Below are 21,920 nucleotides of genomic sequence, written 5' to 3'. Positions count from 1 at the left end.
CCCGGCGGCACTTTTCCTCCTGTCCGAGGTTTTCATTGTTGTGAGCATTTCTGTTGAGGATTGGCGTTGGGGTGGGGGGGTGTTTGGTTTTTATTCCCCCTGTCTGCTGGGTGGTTGCAGTAGGTTTTGGTCACTTCACATGAAATCACAAGTCCCTGGAGATGCTGCAACATTCCAGCTGATCAGTGCTTCTTCTGGGCTCAGCAGAAGCGCCAGGATCAGTGTTGAGCTCCAGCTGGAAAGTGGCGCTGATCCTGGCGCTTCCTCTGAGCCCTGACAGCCCTGCAGCTCCTGCCATCTCTCGCTCAGGCTTGTGTGGTGCTGCCATTCCCCTCCCCCACTTCCACTTTTCTAGGATGGTCACGTACCACCTGCCAGGTGCCGATGTACCACAGGTGGTACCCATACCACTGGTTGAAAAGCCTTGATATAATGAATTTACTCGTTGCAATAGAATTCCCTGTCTCTCTAGTTTAGGAACATAAACCCACATGTATTAGAAAGATACATTCAACTTGCAAAATGATGCCAATTTTTTCTTATAGTTTAATTTTGTTAAGATATCATGCTGTAAGGCATTTTACAGTGTCTGTACATTTAAAAAGTGGGTCTTTTTTAGAACAAAGAAATAGTTTTTCTTAGTATATTGCTTTATATAATTTTTCTAGAGTATTTGTTCATGCTGGCCAGTGTGTATCGGTTTGTAAAGTATTTCTAGCTTTATAGCCTTCAGTTCTGGCTTGCTACTAATCACAGTTTCTCTCAGTAGAGAGTTTGGGTGTGTTGACAATGCTTCCTTCCTGAACCTTGTAAAGATATAGTCAGTCTGTAGTTATAGCATGATACCATGTGGTTTGAAGAAACTGAAAAGTTGTAGGATTAGTTTTTTCCTGAAAATTCATTAGTATATAATCTTCAAGGCTGGCAGATAAGAATCCCTCATAGTTACTACTTTTGGATATTTGGGGCATAAAAAAAGCTTGTCAAATGCTAGAACAGTGTTTGCCAACTTTTTTGTATCTTACCTTCCATAAATCTTCCTGCTGAAGAACTGGGTCCCATCCTAATAAAAACAAGAAGCCCTTTTTTCCCAAGAAGGATGGTTATGTTTTCATTGTTTTTATCTATATTTATATATCTATATATATTTATATAAGGGACGCGGTGGCTCAGTGGGTTAGGACGCTGAGCTTGTCGATCAGATGGTTGGTATTTTGGCGGGTCGAATCCCGAGTGCCGCGTAACAGAGTGAGCACCTGTTACTCGTCCCAGCTTCTGCCAAACTAGCAGTTCGAAAGCAAGTAAAAATGCAAGTAGAAAAATAGGGACCACCACGGTGGGAAGGTAACAGCGTTCCGAGTGCCTTTGGCATCTAGTCATGCCGGCCACATGACCACGGAGACATCCTCGGACAATTGCTGGCTCTTCGGCTTTGAAACGGAGATGAGCACCAGCCCCTAGAGTTGGAAACGACTAGCACACATGTGCGGGGGAACCTTTACCTTTACCTATATATTTATATACCTATATATCCGTATCTATGTATCTATCTATGTATCTATCTGGGCAATTTGGAAATAAACCTCCATTTGGTTATCAATGACAGGCACAGATACAGAACTTTTAGTATACACATTAGAAAACTACAACATTACATTACTTTTTGACGTAATCGCCATTCAATTTGAGGCACTTGTCATAACATCTTACAAGGTTTGAAATTCCTTAGTAGTAGTCGCTTGGTGCCAAATCTGGGCTATTTGGGGTGGGTGATCAAAAACATTCCAACGGAACTGCTTTAAAAGTTCTTGGGTGCATCTAGCAGTGTGTGGGTGAGCATTATCGTGAACCAACACCACACCAGAACTCAATGCCCCGACGCTTGTTATGGATGGCTGTCTTTGAGTTTTCATAATGTTTCACAATAGACTTTTGAACTGATGGTCGAACCAGGTTCCATGAACTTCACTAGCAGTACTCTTTTGGCATCTTCACATTTGGTGGGATTTTCTATGGCACCACTTGGAGCCTAGGAAGTCCATCCACTAGATGTATCTTTTCATGCCTGGGCAATTGGTAATTAAGAGATTTCAGTTGGTGGAAAAGCATCTTGCCAAATGTCTGACAACTTTTTCTCTGTTCACTCTGCTCTATGCCTTCTGATTTGGGTACAAATGTAATTGAGCCAGCCATTCGTTCTCCTAAGTATATATTATTTAGATCATGTGCCCATAAAGTTCTGAGTCACTGTTAGTAATAAATATAAATATATTTTAACTTTAGATTATTCAAATAATGTGGATGTGTAATAAGCCATGTAGATAAATTGGATTGTCTTGGAAGATTGGTTTAAGTTTCTTCAGGACTTGTAAACTTTAGCCACAAGGTACAAGAAACAAGTGAAAAGATATCATTGCAATATCTTACCAGATACAATAATTGTCTTGGAGATGTCTATTTTTGCAGGGTGGTTCTTAAGGACTTTCATAGGACTTTTTAACATAGTTAAAGGACTTTTTAACATTGATGCCATCAGGTTTATCACCTGCTCCTTTCCCATAAGGGCATGTATCTTGTTGCATATGTGGGCATGAGGGAAATTCTCCATTCACCTCTCCAGATATAAGCTTGAAATTGTTAGGGTAACCCAAGAGCTCAGAGTGGAGGGAGGGGAGCACGGAAATAAAGTTTGTTTTGCCTCTAAGTACATTTTTCCCCTCAGTGTCCCTCAAACTAATATTATGTGTTGAAATTACAGCATTTCTGTGTCATCCCACTCTGAAGCAGACTCTCTTGTTCTGCGCCCTGTATTTCTTCACAAGTAGGTAGTTAAAAAGCAGAGGTAGAGAATTATCTGCTTAATGTGACTAATTAATTAATGAGAAAATCCATCACAGTCTAGGAAGGAAAATTGAGGCCACCTGGATTACTTTCAAGCTATGGATCCACATCTCCAAATCTCAACTATACTCTTGTTGAAGGAAAAGTCTTCATCATGGTTCAGTCCAAGCTGGGAATAAACAACATGGTGACTGCTTTAGAAAGAAGGTTGCAGTTTATTGAAGAGGAGAGCCAGACAGGAAGATGGCTCTGGAAGAAAAAAAAAGAGCACATGTAAGGAGTGGGTTTTTATACCCTCTGGAGCCTTTTGTTTGGAGTTGTTTCCTGTTCCTGTTTGAGGCTTTGTATGTCCTGTGTCATGTATTCTGACCTGAGTCTGGGTGTGCCCTTTGGCATCTGTGGGTTAATCGTATTATATCCTGTCTTAGAGTTTGGGTGGGGGATGTAGATTTTAGGTGTCTTTGTCTTCCTAAACTTCTAGCTGGGGGCCTTCAACCTTCCTGGATTTACTTCTGCATTTCTATAGAGCTGGTTTCTGCTTGGGGGAGGGAGACTTGGGGCTATTAAAAAAACTGGGCATGGTTTTCTGCCTCTTTAAAATCCTTAGGAAAATATATTCTGCCTTTTAAATATTTTCTTCTCTGTGGGGCTGACTTCCAACACTCTAAAATCAGAAATGACATTTAACAAAAACAACAACAACAAAACAAATTATTATTATTGTTATTGTTATTAGGAAGGGACTTTGGAGGTCTGTCTAGTCCAGGGGTCAGCAACCTGAAACAGTGAAAGAGCCACTCGTAACCGGTTCCCTCACAAAAGGAAAAACTGGGAGCCGCAAAAAATGTGTGCGCATGCGTGTTTGACTGAAGAGTGGAGCCAAGGCGAGATACGCACCTACCCTGCATATTTGAATTGATTGGTTGAACTTTTTAGTCTCACTTTTTTTTTTGGAGTACACATAGCAGAGAACTGGCAGCCGCAGGAGACGGCTGAAAGAGCCGCATGCAGCTCCCGAGCCGTGGGTTGCAGACCTGTGGTCTAGTCCAACCACCTGCTCAGGCAGGAAACCCTATACATTTTTTACAAATGGTTGTCCAGTCTCTTCTTAAAAACTTCCAGTGTTGGAGCATGCACAACTGCTAGAGGCAAGTTGTTTCGCTGCTTAATTGTCAGGAAATTTCTCCTTGGTTGCTCCTAGATTGCTTCTCTCTGATTAGTTTCCATCCATTGCTTCTTTTCCCGCTTTCGGGTGCTTTGGACTTTTGAACTTGATAGTCCCAGGTTGCTTCATTTTGGAGCTGCTGGAAAGGCTGGACTTACTTCAGCAATTATGTATATTTTCTAAGAACATCTGTGCAGATGTTAGTCAGAATAGAAACAGGTCCCCACTGCTCTTCCCCCATGCTCTTACTTTACAGCTGAACAGAGAGCTGGAATTTCCCTACATACTGAAGATTTAAATACTGCTGCAGATTTAAGTACCGTATATACTTGAGTATAAGCCGAATTTTTCAGCCCACTTTTTGGGCTGAAAAATTCCACTTCGGCTTATACTCCAGTCAACAAAAAAACTTACCAAGGACTTGTGCGCGGCCGAGGCTTTGGAGCTTCCGGGATCGCGCTCACCTCTCCCAAGCCACCGCCGTCCGGAGACCTGACGAAGTTTGGGGAGGTTTGGGGAGGTGCGCGCGCACCTCCCCAAACCTCCCCAAACGAAGCCGGGTCTCCGTTCCTCTGCGCCCTGCCTGCCTGCTTCTTTCCACAGCGGAAAGAAGCAGGCAGGCAGGGCTCGGAGGAACGGAGACCCGGCGACGTTTGGGGAGGTTTGGGCGCCTCTCCAAATATCCCCAAACGTCGCCGGGTCTCCGTTCCTCTGCGCCCTGCCTGCCTGCTTCTTTCCACAGCGGAAAGAAACAGGCAGGCAGGGGGCGGAGGAACGGAGACCCGGCGACGTTTGGGGAGGTTTGGGCGCCTCTCCAAATATCCCCAAACGTCGCCGGGTCTCCGTTCCTCTGCGCCCTGCCTGCCTGCTTCTTTCCACAGCGGAAAGAAGCAGGCAGGCAGGGGGCGGAGGAACGGAGACCCGGCGACGTTTGGGGAGGTTTGGGCGCCTCTCCAAATATCCCCAAACGTCGCCGGGTCTCCGTTCCTCTGTGCCCTGCCTGCCTGCTTCTTTCCACAGCGGAAAGAAGCAGGCAGGCAGGGGGCGGAGGAACGGAGACCCGGCGACGTTTGGGGAGGTTTGGGCGCCTCTCCAAATATCCCCAAACGTCGCCGGGTCTCCGTTCCTCCGCCTCCTGCCTGCCTGCTTCTTTCCGCTGTGGAAAGAAGCAGGCAGGCAGGGCACAGAGGAACGGAGACCCGGCGACGTTTGGGGATATTTGGAGAGGCGCCCAAACCTCCCCAAACATCGCCGGGTCTCCGTTCCTCCGCCCCCTGCCTGCCTGCTTCTTTCCGCTGTGGAAAGAAGCAGGCAGGCAGGGCACAGAGGAACGGAGACCCGGCGACGTTTGGGGATATTTGGAGAGGCGCCCAAACCTCCCCAAACGTCGCCGGGTCTCCGTTCCTCCGCCCCCTGCCTGCCTGCTTCTTTCCGCTGTGGAAAGAAGCAGGCAGGCAGGGCACAGAGGAACGGAGACCCGGCGACGTTTGGGGATATTTGGAGAGGCGCCCAAACCTCCCCAAACGTCGCCGGGTCTCCGTTCCTCCGCCCCCTGCCTGCCTGCTTCTTTCCACTGTGGAAAGAAGCAGGCAGGCAGGGCACAGAGGAACGGAGACCCGGCGACGTTTGGGGATATTTGGAGAGGTGCCCAAACCTCCCCAAACGTCGCCGGGTCTCCGTTCCTCCGCCCCCTGCCTGCCTGCTTCTTTCCGCTGTGGAAAGAAGCAGGCAGGCAGGGCACAGAGGCGCCCAAACCTCCCCAAACGTCGCCGGGTCTCCGTTCCTCCGCCCCCTGCCTGCCTGCTTCTTTCCGCTGTGGAAAGAAGCAGGCAGGCAGGGCACAGAGGAACGGAGACCCGGCGACGTTTGGGGATATTTGGAGAGGCGCCCAAACCTCCCCAAACGTCGCCGGGTCTCCGTTCCTCCGCCCCCTGCCTGCCTGCTTCTTTCCACTGTGGAAAGAAGCAGGCAGGCAGGGCACAGAGGAACGGAGACCCGGCGACGTTTGGGGATATTTGGAGAGGCGCCCAAACCTCCCGAAACGTCGCCGGGTCTCCGTTCCTCCGCCCCCTGCCTGCCTGCTTCTTTCCGCTGTGGAAAGAAGCAGGCAGGCAGGGCACAGAGGAACGGAGACCCGGCGACGTTTGGGGATATTTGGAGAGGCGCCCAAACCTCCCCAAACGTCGCCGGGTCTCTGTTCCTCCGCCCCCTGCCTGCCTGCTTCTTTCCGCTGTGGAAAGAAGCAGGCAGGCAGGGCACAGAGGAACGGAGACCCGGCGACGTTTGGGGATATTTGGAGAGGCGCCCAAACCTCCCCAAACGTCGCCGGGTCTCCGTTCCTCCGCCCCCTGCCTGCCTGCTTCTTTCCGCTGTGGAAAGAAGCAGGCAGGCAGGGCACAGAGGAACGGAGACCCGGCGACGTTTGGGGATATTTGGAGAGGCGCCCAAACCTCCCCAAACGTCGCCGGGTCTCCATTCCTCCGCCACCTGCCTGCCTGCTTCTTTCCGCTGTGGAAAGAAGCAGGCAGGCAGGGCACAGAGGAACGGAGACCCGGCGACGTTTGGGGATATTTGGAGAGGCGCCCAAACCTCCCCAAACGTCGCCGGGTCTCCGTTCCTCCGCCCCCTGCCTGCCTGCTTCTTTCCGCTGTGGAAAGAAGCAGGCAGGCAGGGCACAGAGGAACGGAGACCCGGCGACGTTTGGGGATATTTGGAGAGGCGCCCAAACCTCCCCAAACGTCGCCGGGTCTCCGTTCCTCCGCCCCCTGCCTGCCTGCTTCTTTCCGCTGTGGAAAGAAGCAGGCAGGCAGGGCACAGAGGAACGGAGACCCGGCGACTGTGTATTCAGGCTTGCAAAATGGCGGATCGAGCCTCTGCTGGCGGCAGAGGCTTGCAGAACGGCGGATCGGCTTATACTCGAGTCAACAACTTTTTCCAGTTTTTGGGGGTGAAATTTGGGGTCTCGGCTTATACTCGAGTCGGCTTATACTCAAGTATATACGGTACTAAGGTTGTGCTTTTGTTTATTTTCTTCCTGTGAGAGAAAGAGGAATGGGGTCCTGGAAGCTTTTTTCTCTATTTTATTTTGACCAACCAAAAAAAGTTTCCTTCTTTTGAGTAATTTCCTCTAACTTACATAATTGAAGGATTTTACTCTGCAGCTAATATTTCTATCCCACTTTCCAAGTTACCTTTTAGTAATTTATGTTGCATAGGAACTGCAACAAGAGGTCCTCAACTTACAATCAGAGTAGAAAATTTGTTAAGCAAAGCAATTGTTAAGTGAGGCATCATGTGACCGAGCCCAATTTCTCAACCCTTTTTTTGTTGAACAAATCACCTACAATCTTTAAAGGAGGAATCACATGTCTTCAACTTGTGATTTCTGCCAGCTTCCCCATTGACTTTGCTCCTTGAAAGCTGCTGGGAAAGTTGCAAATGGGACATGACTACAGGATGCTACAAGTGTTGTAAGTGCAAGCGAGTTGCCAAATACTGCAGTCACATGACCGTTGGATACTCTGACAGTCATAAGTATGAAGACCAGTCATAAATCACTTTTTTCAGCACTTAACGGTTGTTAAATACATAGTTGTTAAGGGAGGACTACCTGTATTTACATATAATTCACGCTATAACTATCTCGCATTTGTTGTTTCTGCATTGGTGAATTTACAGTATGAAGCTTCTTATGGACTTTCTTGGCATAAGTGTCTTTTACAAAGAAAGATTATGAAAATTGTTAGGTATAGAAGACTCATGGATTTAGCTCATTATTCTCTAGCATGTTAGTATACTCAGAAACATATATACTTACTATACCAATATTGTAGAGGAAGCTTTTCTGATAAAAAGAAATCTAAAAAAATCCATTCCATTCTTTCTGCTACTACAGAGTTTTTAAATCCAACTCCACAATTAAGCCTTACTACCCTTCTTTTATAAGGCATTCCACACAGATAGTGAAACCATCTCTGCTTTAGAAACAGCAACCTTATTCAGCCTCCCAATTTTGGCTTATTTATGTAGTACACTGCTCTGGACACAGAATGTGGTAGAGATGTTATTAAAAGTATAGTTTGTTCAGAAGGTGTCAGCGAAAAAACCAGGGACTATGAAAGGGGCACACATAAGTTATTCAGTTTGCTCTCTGAGCTCTGGGTTCTTGTTTGGGGTTTCTACCATATTTTTTCTTCTTTTAAGTCAAGTAGAGTTTTAGTGATTTTAGACTATATTCCTTTATACTCATGCTCTGCCTCAGAATATAGAGTAGGAAAAAAACCAAAATTTATATTAAGGTGTAGAATTACGTAAGCTAAAGGCAATAGTCCCATTAATATAAGGAACACGATACTGAAAATGGAAAGATCTAACTGGGTTAGTGAAATAACTCATCCCATCCAATTCAAGCCAAAATAGATTGAACTAAGAACATTCACCCCAAAGTAAGCTTACCTTCTAGCATATATTCCCATTTCCAGGAAATCAAATTTATGAAAGGGGATAGAATTGTGTCTAGTCAGTGCTGGTGGTGCTAGCCAAATTTATTTTCTGGGAAGCGTGCATTCTTCTGTTCTTTATGAATTCCTACACATAATTGTTGTTTTTGGCACACAGATCCTGTGCTTGATTGTTTTGGTCAGCATGCTGGGTAGGATACCTCATTCATCTAAAGCACGGGTGTCAAACTTGCTGCGTCACATGATGTGTCGTGATGTATTGTGACTTTTTGCATTGCCGGAGCTTGGGTGGGTGCAGCCTCCGTATGATGCAACTGGCCCATTGGCCTGCAGTTTGCCATCCCTCATCTAAGTATCTGATACAGTGCTTGAGTAATAGAGTAGCATAGGCAGCTGAGAGGGTTAGTTTTTGAATTGCAGCATTTATAGCAATTCCACTTCATTTGAATTAACTAACTCGAAAGATGAATAGATATTAATTTTGCACTAATGGGAGTTTTCAATAAACAATTTTATTTGTTACTTGTATGCAAATTACTTTTACATTTTATTTTTGTTCATTTTTTTGGCTAAAAACAGTGATCCTTTCAAAGATCAGCTTTTAAAATTTTTTGATCGTCATTGGAAAAACATATTTTTATTTAAAGGATATAGATAATAGTGTACAACCTTTCAATCTTTTCAAAGCTATACTTATCTAAATTTGTAAATATTACAGTATGCATACAACATTTACAGAATGCAAATGTGCTTGTTAATGTACATGTAAGCGTTATTTAACATTTTGTGAAAAAAATCTTGCCCCTTTTATTTTTTTTAATTAAAGTTTTGATCAGGTGCAAGTTGCATTTCATTTTTCTTAGACATGAAGCATACTGTTGAACTTTTGTTAAAATGGGTGGAACCAGAGGTGTGCTTAACAACTACAAAAAAATGCCTTTCTTGCATTTATTAAGTAACTGCAGATTAAAGATAAATCTGTGTAGGTGATGTTACCATAGTAAATGTGTTTGATCAACAAACTTGAATTCTGATATTGTTGCTTGCAGTAGTTGTATTAAAATACAGTGACTTTGGAAACACACCGTACTGCATTGTGTCTGATAGTATTACAGAAGGAAGCCACTATGTTTAAGCAATGATGCAATATGAGTCTTTGTTGCACTTCTGCAGTAATAAAAGAGCTTTGGAAGAAAATATGATTAGAGTTATCTCAAAATGGAAAGCTTGCTGCAAGGTAGGTGGGGGAAAAACTTGGTTAGAGAAAAGAAAACAAAAGTTGCCATTGGTTTCTTGAGAGTGTTATGTTCTGGAAAGGCTTAGATGGTTTTAGATGTATTTCAAAAGATCTGAGAATAAGAACAGTGGAAGAATGGTGTCTGTCAGTGGTCTACAGAGATTTCATATTCAGGTGATTTTAACCAAACAACATAAGGAAGAGAGAGACCTAATTCCTGTTATAGCATTCGTGCATCATGCAGATAATAAATGGTTGAAACCATCTATGTAAAAACAGCAATAACAGCAAGGAAGATAAAAAAATAACCCTAAACTGCAAAATAATGTATCACTTTGATTATTCTTTCTTTGTAAATGTTACTGATAAAATTCTATTCGGATTTGCCTGCTGTAATTTCCTTGTTAGAGAGTAGTTCTGGCTATCCCCTAATCATTTTGATTGTTCTTTTCTGGTTTCTGTAATAATAAGTATGCAAATCATTCCATGTACATTTACATCACAATTTTACTTTTGCCAATTTTACTTCTATTTTCTTCCAAATAATTCCCAACACAGACTTTCCTTTTTTTTATAGCCACTGCACATTAGACTGATATTTTCACTGATATGTTTTCATTAGGTCTCTCAAGATTGCTTTCCTGACCAGTGATTCCAACTCTGCTAAAGAATACATGAGCTTGCACTTCAAGCCAAAGCTTACCCTGGATTGCTTTTGCTATTTTAAGGTCCATTCACCCATTTCATTTTGGATCTCTCCACAATCCCTTTTTTGATCTGATCCAACTGGAGCAATTTGAAATAATCAGCAAACTTCCCACCTCATTGCTCATCTCTTATTCCGGGGTGTTTATAAATGAACTTAAAAGACTGATCCATGTGATACCCCTTTTATACAACCCTTCTTTGTGAAAACTGTATTCCTAATCTCTGCTTCCTGTTCTTTGATAGTCACAAATCCATGAGATGGCTTGTCCTCTTATGACATTGCTTTATATTTGCCCTGAAAACTTGAATAAGAAGCTTTGTTGGAGACATTCACATACCAAATCATTCTTGTTTACAAACATACTGTACATACAGTTTTCTATTTTTCCTCCCTCCATTTTACTTAGATTGAATGTGAAACCAACTCTTCTCTTTTTAAAATTTAGAATTATATACTGATTATATAATAATATATTTTGCTAAGGGCCTACTTTTAATAATTATTTGCTGCCTCCAATGCTATAAGAGCCATGGTGAATGATAATTATGATTCAATGAGTGGAACAGTTGTTTTACTTAGGTTTATCTCACCGATTCTGGCTATAAAATTAATGTTGCCCAGTTCTAATGGTATCCTGTTAAGCAGATATAGGACTTTTAGAAATGTGGTGGTGGGAAACCATGCTACATGGTAAGTCTAGGGCTGAGTCCTATTATTGGGAGGAAGTGAAGGAGCCTACAGGAAGTCCTTTGGGGCTTTAATAAATTGGCATGTAATGTATGCTTTGAATAATGAAAAAAAACTGTTCTACTATGTTTCCTAACATAGGAACAGCTTATTTAAATAAGAAGTATTTCAAAAGAATCCATTTCTTAGAGAAACTTCAAAGGGTTTTGCTTTTCCTCATCTACTTCCTTCTTAAAATTCTGAGAATTTGGGGAACTCAGAAGAAGAAGGGAAGTAGTTTTCTTTTTTTATGAGTTGTGGAATTCTGATCACACAAACATTGGACTTTGCGGAAGGACAAATTTCCCCCTTCTCCTTTGTCTCCTGTTGCTAGGATAAAAGTTGGAAAATTATTGTTTATTTTTATTGCTCCAGATGTAGCAATATTGAGCTCATAATCCATAAATTGACATTCAAAATTGAAAGTCTAGCCTCATCCTTCCCTATATTACAATTTATGTCTATTTATAAGGCTACGGGAAGAAGGACTCAATTATTTTTAGTTAAACACACATATGCTTCCATATTAAGCATCTTTTTGTTCAGCTTGAGGATCAAAAGGCTAGGCCAGGGATAGGCAACCTTGGCTCTTTTATGACTCGTGGACTTCTATTCCCAGAATTCCTGAAGTCCATGAGTCATAAAAGAGCCAAGGTTGCCTACCCCTGGGCTAGGCAGATAATTGAATCACCATATTAATAGTGTCATTGCTATCTGAAAGCAAGGAAAAATTAGAATGTGAATATTGTGAATTATTCAGCACAGTTGGATGTAATATGTACATGACAGGTAATATTAGGGTAGTTCCTACCATGTGACAAAGCAATTTGCAGAAGTAGCTTACCTTTGCCTGCCCAAGGATGCTGATTCAGATATATTTTCTTATTTTACAGGTTCAGTTGAGAAGATGTCTTGCCAGAAAGTTATCCATTTTGGGCAGCAGTTGTTTCGTCGGAAAGTGGTAGACTGTACAAGCAACGACAGCCGGCTCTCACGGTGCCTGAACACATTTGACTTGGTTGCCCTTGGAGTAGGCAGCACTCTTGGGGCAGGGGTTTATGTTCTTGCTGGAGCAGTGGCACAAGAAAATGCAGGACCTGCCATTGTCATTTCCTTTCTGATTGCAGCTCTGGCTTCTGTGCTGGCTGGACTTTGCTATGGAGAATTTGGTGCTAGAGTTCCAAAGACTGGATCAGCGTATCTCTATAGTTATGTGACTGTCGGTGAGCTGTTGGCATTCATTACTGGCTGGAACCTAATTCTTTCTTATGTCATTGGTGGGTATTCCTTTGTTATCATTGGTCCATTTAATCAAGAACAGGTTTAGATCTGTGAAATATTGCATGGTGCTCTGTCATAATAAAGCTACCTTTTAAACTTCAGAACATCTTAATATGATCATCACAAAAGTATATTATTTGAGTTGAGAATACTGGCTAACGAACAGTACTTTGAAGGGAATGGTCTCAAGGTGGGAATAGAGTGATGTAACTAAAAGAAATAGAGGCAAAATATGTGGGCCTTCTGAAGGGGTGAGTTGTGGAGATTAAAAAAAGGATATGTTCATTATTAACAGTATTATTTTAGAAGTACCTAAAAATGGTAGAGGACAGGACATTGTCTATAGGGTCGCGATGGGTCGGACACGACTTTGCAGCTAACAACAACAACAAAAATGTGTCGATTTGCCATATTTCAATGGAGCAATTTTAGGTTAGGGAGAGGACTGCGCAACAGGGTGAGCTCTCATTACTTGCCCCAGCTCCTGCCCACTTAGCAGTTCAGCAGCATGCAAATAGATTAATAAGTACCACTTCGATGGGAAGGTAACCACGTTCCATATGCTTTTGGGTGTAGCTATGTTGGCCACATGACCATGGAAATTGTCTATGGACAATGCTGACTCCCTCGGCTAAAAAATGGAGAGGAGCACGGTGCTCTAGAGTTGGACACGACTGACAGGGAAACCGATACCATTTTGCCAGCGCTCACAAAAGTGGGGCTGAAAATAATTTGATTTCTGGAACTGTTAACCAGAAGTAGAACTAGGTGTCAAGGCTATTTCTTATACTGAAACAGTTGAGAGATGTAGTGGAGAGATGTAGACCTTTTCAAAAGAGACAGACTTCATTTCTTTTGCATCAAAAAAGAGAGAGCAAATGAACAAACATTTTGCCATCTTCGACTATATATATAAGTATCTAATTTGAAAGTGGAATTCTTGCTGGAATTTTTCTGCATAGTGACCTTGATTTTCCTTCCAGTAAGTACTAGCAATCAGAGCTCTTACGTTCTCTTTCTTTTGAATAATGGTTTTGATTGTATGATAAACATGAAAAAGGGAATACCTGTTTAAATCTGTCCTGATGTGTATGATAGAATGCTGTGCATTAGTATTATTGCATAAGTCTGACAAATGCTGATGAATGTTAAGATCCCCTTTTGTCCATTAACAAATGTTTGAAGGGAAAATTACATCTAGACCACTTCCTCTTTAGTGCTTAAATTGGTAATCATTGCTATCCAACCAGATCTAACAGCTACAGTATTTGGTAGATTGCATATATGCAAACAAATGGACACAGTTCATATATATATGTATAGCTGTCTCAATCATTTCAAATGCTTTAATATTTCCTTAGCTGTAACTTACCATCAAAACAATGAAAAAGAAAATAGTGGAATGAGGCATTAGTGTACTAAAAATGAGGTAAAGCCAGAAATAAATAGCAGCCCTTTCTAAATCAAAGCTTTTTTTTTAACACAGATTTCAAGGGAAAGATGGATTTCTAATTTGGGATTAATATTATAAAAGATTTAATTGCAGTGAGGATCTTGCTGGAAAGCAAAACTGGACCTTCTTACAAGACTGATTATAGGAGAACATTGCAAATTTATTTTGTCTTTTACTCTTTTTGTCAATTACAAAAGTAGTATATCAAAAAAAGAGAAGAAACATGATTTAGGTATAGATTCAGAAATCAGACCATGTGCTGTGTGTAGCCCTAACACATGGTTAAACACAGAATCTCAGATTATGTGTAATAACCTTCAATGTTAGCAAAAGATACTGTATCTACCAGGTTGGTAATAATGAATACATTTAATAAATAAAAATAAACAACTAAATCATTGTGTGGCTTCTAGTAGCTCCAGTTTCTGATAACTCTGGTTTCTTTATGTGTATGAAATAGCAAATTCCAATTAATTAAATTACAGATGGATAGTGCCTATCTGGCCCCAAGACAGCTCCTATTTTTCTAATTACTGAAATTCCATGAGATTGTTAGCAGTCTTGTGTGAACTCTTATAAGATTTAAAAAAATGTTAACCTTTTTTTTCAGATCTGTGCCCGACCTCTGATTAAAATTTGGGGCAAATATAAATTTTGTGGGCTCTGAATTGGAAGATGATTTAATCATCATTTGAGCAAAAGTGATATAGCACATACTGAAGCAAAATGCACATGCATATTTTGAATAATGAGATAGGAGGTTATTGTTTCAGTCAGATCATAGAGTTATACCGTGATATTTTAAGTGCAAGAGTTGGTGAAGGGATAATAAAATGTAGAATTAATTAAATTAATAGGACATTAAGAGCTCTTACATGTAAGAAGCATGAAAGATAAATATATTCAGAAACATTTTGGTGAAGGTTGATAAATCATTTTTTTAAAAAAATAAAAATAAAGTAAAAATTACTGCCCTTAAGGAAATGTTCTGTATGTTTTCTTTTCCTTAATTTAGAACTGTTTTTAAAAAAATGAAACACATTAATAATACATTCATCAGTTTAGCAACTAACTGCGGATTAAAATCTGCTTAAATTTTTTTTATTGGCTGTGAGTGAACTAATAGCTGGACAATATTTATCTTTGGTGGAATCCACATTTTGTAGAATAATTTTTCAACAGGCTGTTCCTGTGGCAAATATTTAATTATTATTTTTTTTTTGTAGAAGAGTAAAAAATAGTGGTTCATGTTTTTCTGTGATAAAAGAAAATACTTGGGAGAAGCACAGCATGAATTTGTTTAAAGTTGGAATTTGTTCCAAAATAAGTAGGAGTGGTTGAATAGGAAGGGTTTGGAAGGGAAAGTAGGTTGAACTTCAAAAGTTCTGTATTTATTTACAACTACTTGGTGTTTGCATAAAGAATTTCCTTGCTTTGTATGCATTTATAGAATTAGCATTCCCTGATCTTGTTGATCAGAACATGGCCCCTGCGAATCATTTTATATTGCTTTCCAGAAAAAAAAAATCATTGTTAGGCTGCTGTTCCAGGTACAAAATCAGTTATGGAGAATTCCTCTTGAGGTTTAATGCCTTCAAGGGGTGGCTTACAGAAGATGACTTTTACACTGTATAAGTACACAAGGAGATCCCTCTCCAGTCTTGTGCCCTTCAGATATAGATTGAACCTTAGTTCCAATTATCTCCAGTTACCATTGTTTCTCTAGACTTGGCTTGTAAATGACCTCCCTTGTTCTTTATTCAAAGTGCAATTGAAGTTATTGGACCACATCCTTTTCTTCCTTGAACCAGGAAATAACTTATTTTCATTTTGATTAAAATGCTGAATTTATTGATAACACAATAAATAATTTTACTCCTCACAAAATGAATGAGTGAGATTTGAATGATTTTCTAAGGATTTGATGGTGAGATGGGCACAAAAAAAGTATTAAATAATAATAATTAACAGTAATATATCAAAGATCAAGGTTGTTCAATTGGACAAAGGAAATGGAATGAATGCATTACATGTTATACATAAATGGTGAAAACTAGAGGTAGTAGGTGAATTTGTATTGGTAGATATTTAGTAAAAATGGAAAAACTAAGAAAAAATAGATACCCAAATGTTTGTAAAAAAGAAATGGGTAGTATAGGGCAATACAGAATTGATTACCTTGTTTTGGAAAGAGCATTATGACTTGCCAAGTTTTATACTCTGAGGCAGATAAATGGATTTTGGTAATACCTCTCTGATTTAAATGTTTAGCTGCAAAAATTTGCAGAATCACTGGCCTATAAAATATCCAATAGAGAACAACCCCCTCATGGTCACTTCTGAACTCTGGGATACAAAAGTCTTGTGAATTTGTATGAGTAACTCCTGTTCTTACGACACAGGCTAGGGACCAGGGGAGTAGTAGGAAAGAAGTAACACACATTTTAGAAAAAGATGGTCAAATTGTCTTCCATTCCTGTTCAGCCTGATTTTAAAATCTCAAGAAGATTCAGTGAACTTGTTGTTAACAAAACTCTTCAAAAGCAGTTGCACAATTCTGTTTGGTGCTATTAAGGGTATGTCACAAGCCAACACATCTCTTGCTTATTGGGTTGTAGAACAAAAACACAGCACCTTTTAAATATTTTTTTTAAAAAAATGAGATGGGGCAAAAAATGTTTTGGTCTGTTTGGGACATGTATCCCTTTGTGATTAGATATATCAAGGCATCTGAGATGCCAATTTCAAACTGGTCACCTTTTATATATGTATTTTTACATGTTTTATAAATTACTTGGCTTTTTTTGTTTTGTTTTGCATAACCTTGTCCAGATGAAATAGTGCCCTGTGTATGTTAATGGATATAATGTTATCAAGAGGTAGCTTTCATTTTTATTCCCATACAGGGACATCAAGTGTAGCCAGAGCTTGGAGTGCAACATTTGATGAGCTTATAGGCGAGCATATTGAGAAGTTCTTTAGTCGCTACATGTCTATGCATGTTCCTGGTCTAGCAAGATACCCAGATGTTTTTTCTGTTTTCATTATACTAATCCTAACAGGTGAGAGAAATAAATAAATATTATTTGGGATGAGCATTTTGTGGTGCTTTTGAAATCTTATTTTGCAGGGAAAATGAATAGCCTTATTTATTTTGCCATTTTTAAAAAGCTTTCTTATTTGCTGGATCAAGTTGTCCTTCAGTTGCAGAGATAGGTTTCTTTTTTTGCTACCGTTTAAAATTATTTATGTGTGCATGTAGGTACAAGCTGGAAATTATCAAAATTCTACCTGTACTTTTTTCTTGTAATAAAAACTGTGATTAAAGATTACCTTTAGAATGGGCTTTGAAACTTCTCATTTTTTCACTTGTGACCTAAGAAGCAATGTATATGTTAAATCCAGATTTACTTTTGATGTTTACCTCAAAGGCCTCAATGTAAATACTCAGTACAGAATTTTCTGATTACGTGCTTTTCAGATGTCATGCAAGATGCTTTCCAGTTGCTTAGCAACTCTGACCATCTAGCATAAAGGCTCTGTTTTCTGAAAACCAATGAGAAAGTTATTCAATCTTATTTCTACACTTGCCAAATCATCTTTCAGATCTGAAAGGTTTTTTTCCTAATTCTTACTCCCCATATCTGTTACATTCCTTTGTAAAACAACTTGAAAGCTTGTTGAGTCTCATTCCTGTGTGAGACATCACTCAACAGCTAGCAATGGAGATTTCCATGACTGACCCAGAACATGTCTAGGCACCTTCTTAAAAATTATGTATGCTTAAAAATATTCTTGAATACAATTTCATAGTTTGGATCAAAACCATACATTGGTATTCTGATCGTGTAAGAGGTGCACTTTATAAATACTGAATCATGTTACTGAAATAATTGGCAACTGGAAATGTTTAAGTCATTACAAAGTTCGTCCATGGCTAAATTCACAACACAGCCAAACAATAGCTTTGTTGTTATGAAAATATTTTGGATATGCATAATCTGAAACATAAAATTAGTAGGAAAGGGACCATATTTTGTCACTTAAAGTATTACTACGGAATCTGAATGAAAGTTTTGGATAATTTCCTTTCCTCACCTCTGTTTCAAAAAATTGTTTAAGGAGCTAGCAGCTAAGAAATATGTTGGTAAAAGTCTTTCCAAAACTAAATTGGGAAATGTTGATGCAATTCTTTCCAAGAATATCTTTTTTTCTTGTTGATGTTGATTAAACAGTTATAGTACAATTATCCACTGTATTTTTTTTTAGGACTTCTGACTTTTGGTGTGAAAGAATCTGCAATGGTTAACAAAGTGTTCACTTGTATCAATGTCCTGGTCTTGGGCTTTGTGATGGTGTCAGGTTTTGTGAAAGGCTCAATAAAAAACTGGCAGATCCCAGAAAATCTCTCACTTTCGGAGAAGTATGTTGGCTCTTAATTTTTATATATACATTCCTGAAATAATATATGCATTCATGGCTTTTGTTTAGCACACATTGACTGTGTATCAGATATCAGATAAGAGAAGGGGGCAGTTTGTAACACATCAGGTGGTTGATGGAAACAAATTCAATATTATACAATTGCTTATTAATTGATCAATTAATAAAAATCAGTCTCATGGCTGGTGCCAGGCTGCCTATGGTTTGTACATAGGCTCCTCTTTGAATCATAAGTGGTTCAAAGCTCAGCTAGTTGCAATATGCTTTCACTATATTCTGTTGCTGTGGATAGAAATTAATTGTATACCTGAATATATTTTCATGAGAAGTGCTTCTGTTGCAAATAACATAAGAGCCGCTGCTTCAGAGTGGACGGCCTTACCCAACATAACTGTAGTCAGATGTTTGGGATTATAGCTTTTTCACCATTCCATCTAGAATTAATGCCACTGTAGATGCAGCCTCATATGTGAATTAGTAAAATTGCGGTTATTCACAGGCTTCATGTGTATGTTCAAATTACATTTAAAATCAAAGAAGAGTACAGTGTGGGCTGCCCATTTTTGTCACTTAATGTTATGTAGATCTTGCAGAGTTTGTGACTAGCAGATGGAAAATCATGCTCTGTTCATGCTTGCAAAAACTTCCCCCACAGAAAGAAGTTTCTGTACTAAGAAGAATAAAATATTTGAGATGTCACTGCTGCTTTGCAACATTGAGTTCCTTCGTTATTACCTCCTAAGCAACACAGTGAGAGTTTTTCACCACACAGAGCAGCTTTTGTTAGTCCTGGTTAAATATACTGAAGTTTGACAGCTAGGAAGGTTGCCTCCTTTTGTGGTTGATCTAAGAGAAAAGCTATAATTCTCTGTGCCATGGGTACATTGCCTCTGCCCCAAGTCCCTGTCCTTTTTAGACACTCAGTCCATAGGCTGTTGCCAATATTTAGTAAGTAAATTATAATTGACAGATTTAAGACCTGTTAAGGAAAGAGGCAATGGAAGGAATCAAGTTAGGAGAAAAAAGTACACATAACTTGAGAAATGCATTCTAGTTGTGCCTACTTTCTTCTTTGACAGTACCCATTTTTCTCCTTGCCTTGTCCTCTTGTTCCTAAGAATTGGCATGTTTGTTGTCTCCCCAAAGGGAATCTAGAAGGCAGCAAGTCTTTTTGCCTTTTTAATCAACCTAATCTTGAAAGTTCTCCAAGACCTTGTTGTTTTTTTGCAGAATAGAACAATTTGCATGGATGTAAGATACTTTATATAATACAAGACATTTTATATAATAAAACCTTGACTACTTGGAAAGAATAAAAATAAATTTAAAAAGAGAAGTAATAAAACCTTGGAACCAAACGGACCAGCCAGTTTGTACTGTTCTTTGGGTATAGTCGTGGAAGAGTTGCCTGGCTAAACTTTGGAGTACATTTTATACAGCTTAACCGCACAAGCTAAGACAATTAAGATTTTAGTGAATCTGAATTTTAAATTGAACTAAATAACCCTGCCTCTAAACAGAGGTCTGTATCTCTGAAATGCAGGTAGTAATTACAGGATTAGAATATTCTTTGATTTACAAAGCTGAACCTCTCCTTTCCTCCCCTCCCTGTCCACCCAGAATTTAATGACAGCATACACAGGGCTTCTTATTGTTACTTAATTCAAATGGTTAATTTTTGAAAAACATAATCATTCAGCTTGTTCCAAACTCTGAAAATAGGTTTAAAACCAAACTATAAAAATTAAAAAAATAAGTCATGCTGCCCAGTCCTGTTCATATTTACAGTACACAAAAATAGATCCTATTGATTTTGATGAGGGTTTTATATGTACTTGGATTATTACAGATTTATATTAACATAAAGCCAACACAGTGCTAGGCTGTATTAACAGGGATAGAATCAAGATCACGTGAAATAATAATAATAATAATAATAATAATAATAATAATAATAATAATAATAATAATAATAAACAACCTTTATTGTCAAAGTACAACATGTGTACATTGAGATTAGCTGAGCCTCCCCCCGTGCTCCCTCCCCCCAACACACAGTGACAACAAACCCTCCATCCTACCACACCATGTGAACCAACTACACCACACACCGGCCTCCCAAGTCAATTTCTGCATAAGATTATGTCCCATTTAAAAGCCTAACAGCCCACGGATAAAAGCTATTTTTCAGCCTGTTGGTACGGCTGGCTATACGCCTATATCTCCTACCGGATGGTAGGAGAGTAAAGAGATACCGTCCAGGGTGTGAGTCATCCCTGAGAATCTTCCTCACTCTTCCAAGGCAACGAGCCCTGGCTATGTCATCCAGTGGTGTCAGGGAACAGCCCACAATGTCTTGTGCTGTGCTCACTACCCTCTGTAATACTTTCCTGTCCGCGGCTGTCAGACCAGCATACCAAACCACAATACCATAAGAGAGGACGCTCTCTATAGTAGACCGGTAAATACCACTTTACAATGCCTTGGTAAGGCCACACTTGGAATACTGCATCCAGTTTTGGTCACCACGATGTAAAAAAGATGTTGAGACTCTAGAAAGAGTACAGAGAAGAGCAGCAAAGATGATTAGGGGGCTGGAGGCTAAAACATAAAGAACGGTTGCTGGAATTGGGTATGTCTAGTTTTATGAAGAGAAGGACAAGGGGGGACATGATAGCAGTGTTCCAATATCTCAGGGGCTGCCACAAAGAGGAGGGACTCAAGCTATTTTCCAAAGCGCCCGAAGGCGGGAGAAGAAGCAATGGATAGAAACTAATCAAGGGGACAAGCAACCTAGAACTAAGAAGAAACTACCTGACAAGTTAGAACAATTAATCAGTGGAACAACCTGCCTCCAGAAGCTGTGAATGCTCCAACACTGGAAGTTTTAAAGAAGAGATTGGACAGCCATTTGTCCGAAATGGTATAGGGCTTCCTGCCTGAGTAGGGGGATTGGACTAGATGACCTCCAAGGTCTTTTGCAACATCATCATCATCATTAATAATAATAATAATAATAATAATAATAATAATAATAATAATAATAATAATAATAATTTCTAGAGATCCATTTATTTGTGCAGTTGTTTAATGGAGGTGCAAATGAGTCCTGGGAGGCTGTTACACATAAATTAATAAATGTATAATATAGTAGCCATTTAGTATTGGTAAATCTTGATGAATCAGCTCTGTTCTGAAATTGTCCTGTTGAATTTTCATAGTTGCAAGAGATATTCTTGGAATTGGGTAATCAGAATCACTTCTGATTTCTTACTGCTTCTTCTAGTTCCACACAGAATCTGCTGCATGGCGTTGGTGGGTTTATGCCATATGGTTTTTCTGGAGTTCTTTCAGGGGCAGCGACATGCTTTTATGCTTTTGTGGGATTCGACTGCATTGCCACCACAGGTAAGGTAACAAAAAAAGAAATTTTTTTTTTAAAAATAATAACTTCTACTCTTAGTTGGGCCTTCTTTGTGTACTACTCATTAGGAGACTCTGAGCCATTTTTTCCATTCTTCTGCAGATTCATCTCTGAAAATAGTTCCTGCAGCTCTGAATGATGTTTCTTCTTTTCAGCATGAAATATATTATATTTACATACA

At 39.9% G+C, this 21,920-nt stretch overlaps 1 protein-coding gene across 1 annotated transcript in view; it reads left to right on the top strand.

The window, feature by feature from the left end:
* The window catches only part of SLC7A1 (solute carrier family 7 member 1), a 56,141-nt gene that overhangs the window by 13,897 nt on the left and 20,324 nt on the right, over positions 1-21,920 (top strand). Inside the window, exons 2-5 of the mRNA XM_083362434.1 lie at positions 12,032-12,415; positions 16,779-16,934; positions 18,142-18,295; positions 21,602-21,723. Of these exons, the coding sequence (XP_083218560.1) occupies positions 12,046-12,415; positions 16,779-16,934; positions 18,142-18,295; positions 21,602-21,723 (802 nt within the window). The 5' untranslated portion in view covers positions 12,032-12,045. The remainder of the gene's footprint in view (positions 1-12,031; positions 12,416-16,778; positions 16,935-18,141; positions 18,296-21,601; positions 21,724-21,920) is intronic.

The sequence above is a fragment of the Vipera ursinii genome, assembly GCF_947247035.1.
Source record: "Vipera ursinii genome assembly, chromosome: 4".
NCBI lineage: Eukaryota > Metazoa > Chordata > Lepidosauria > Squamata > Viperidae > Vipera > Vipera ursinii.
The sequence above is the reverse complement of the archived record's forward strand: the minus strand, read 5'-3'. Positions and strand labels throughout refer to the sequence as shown.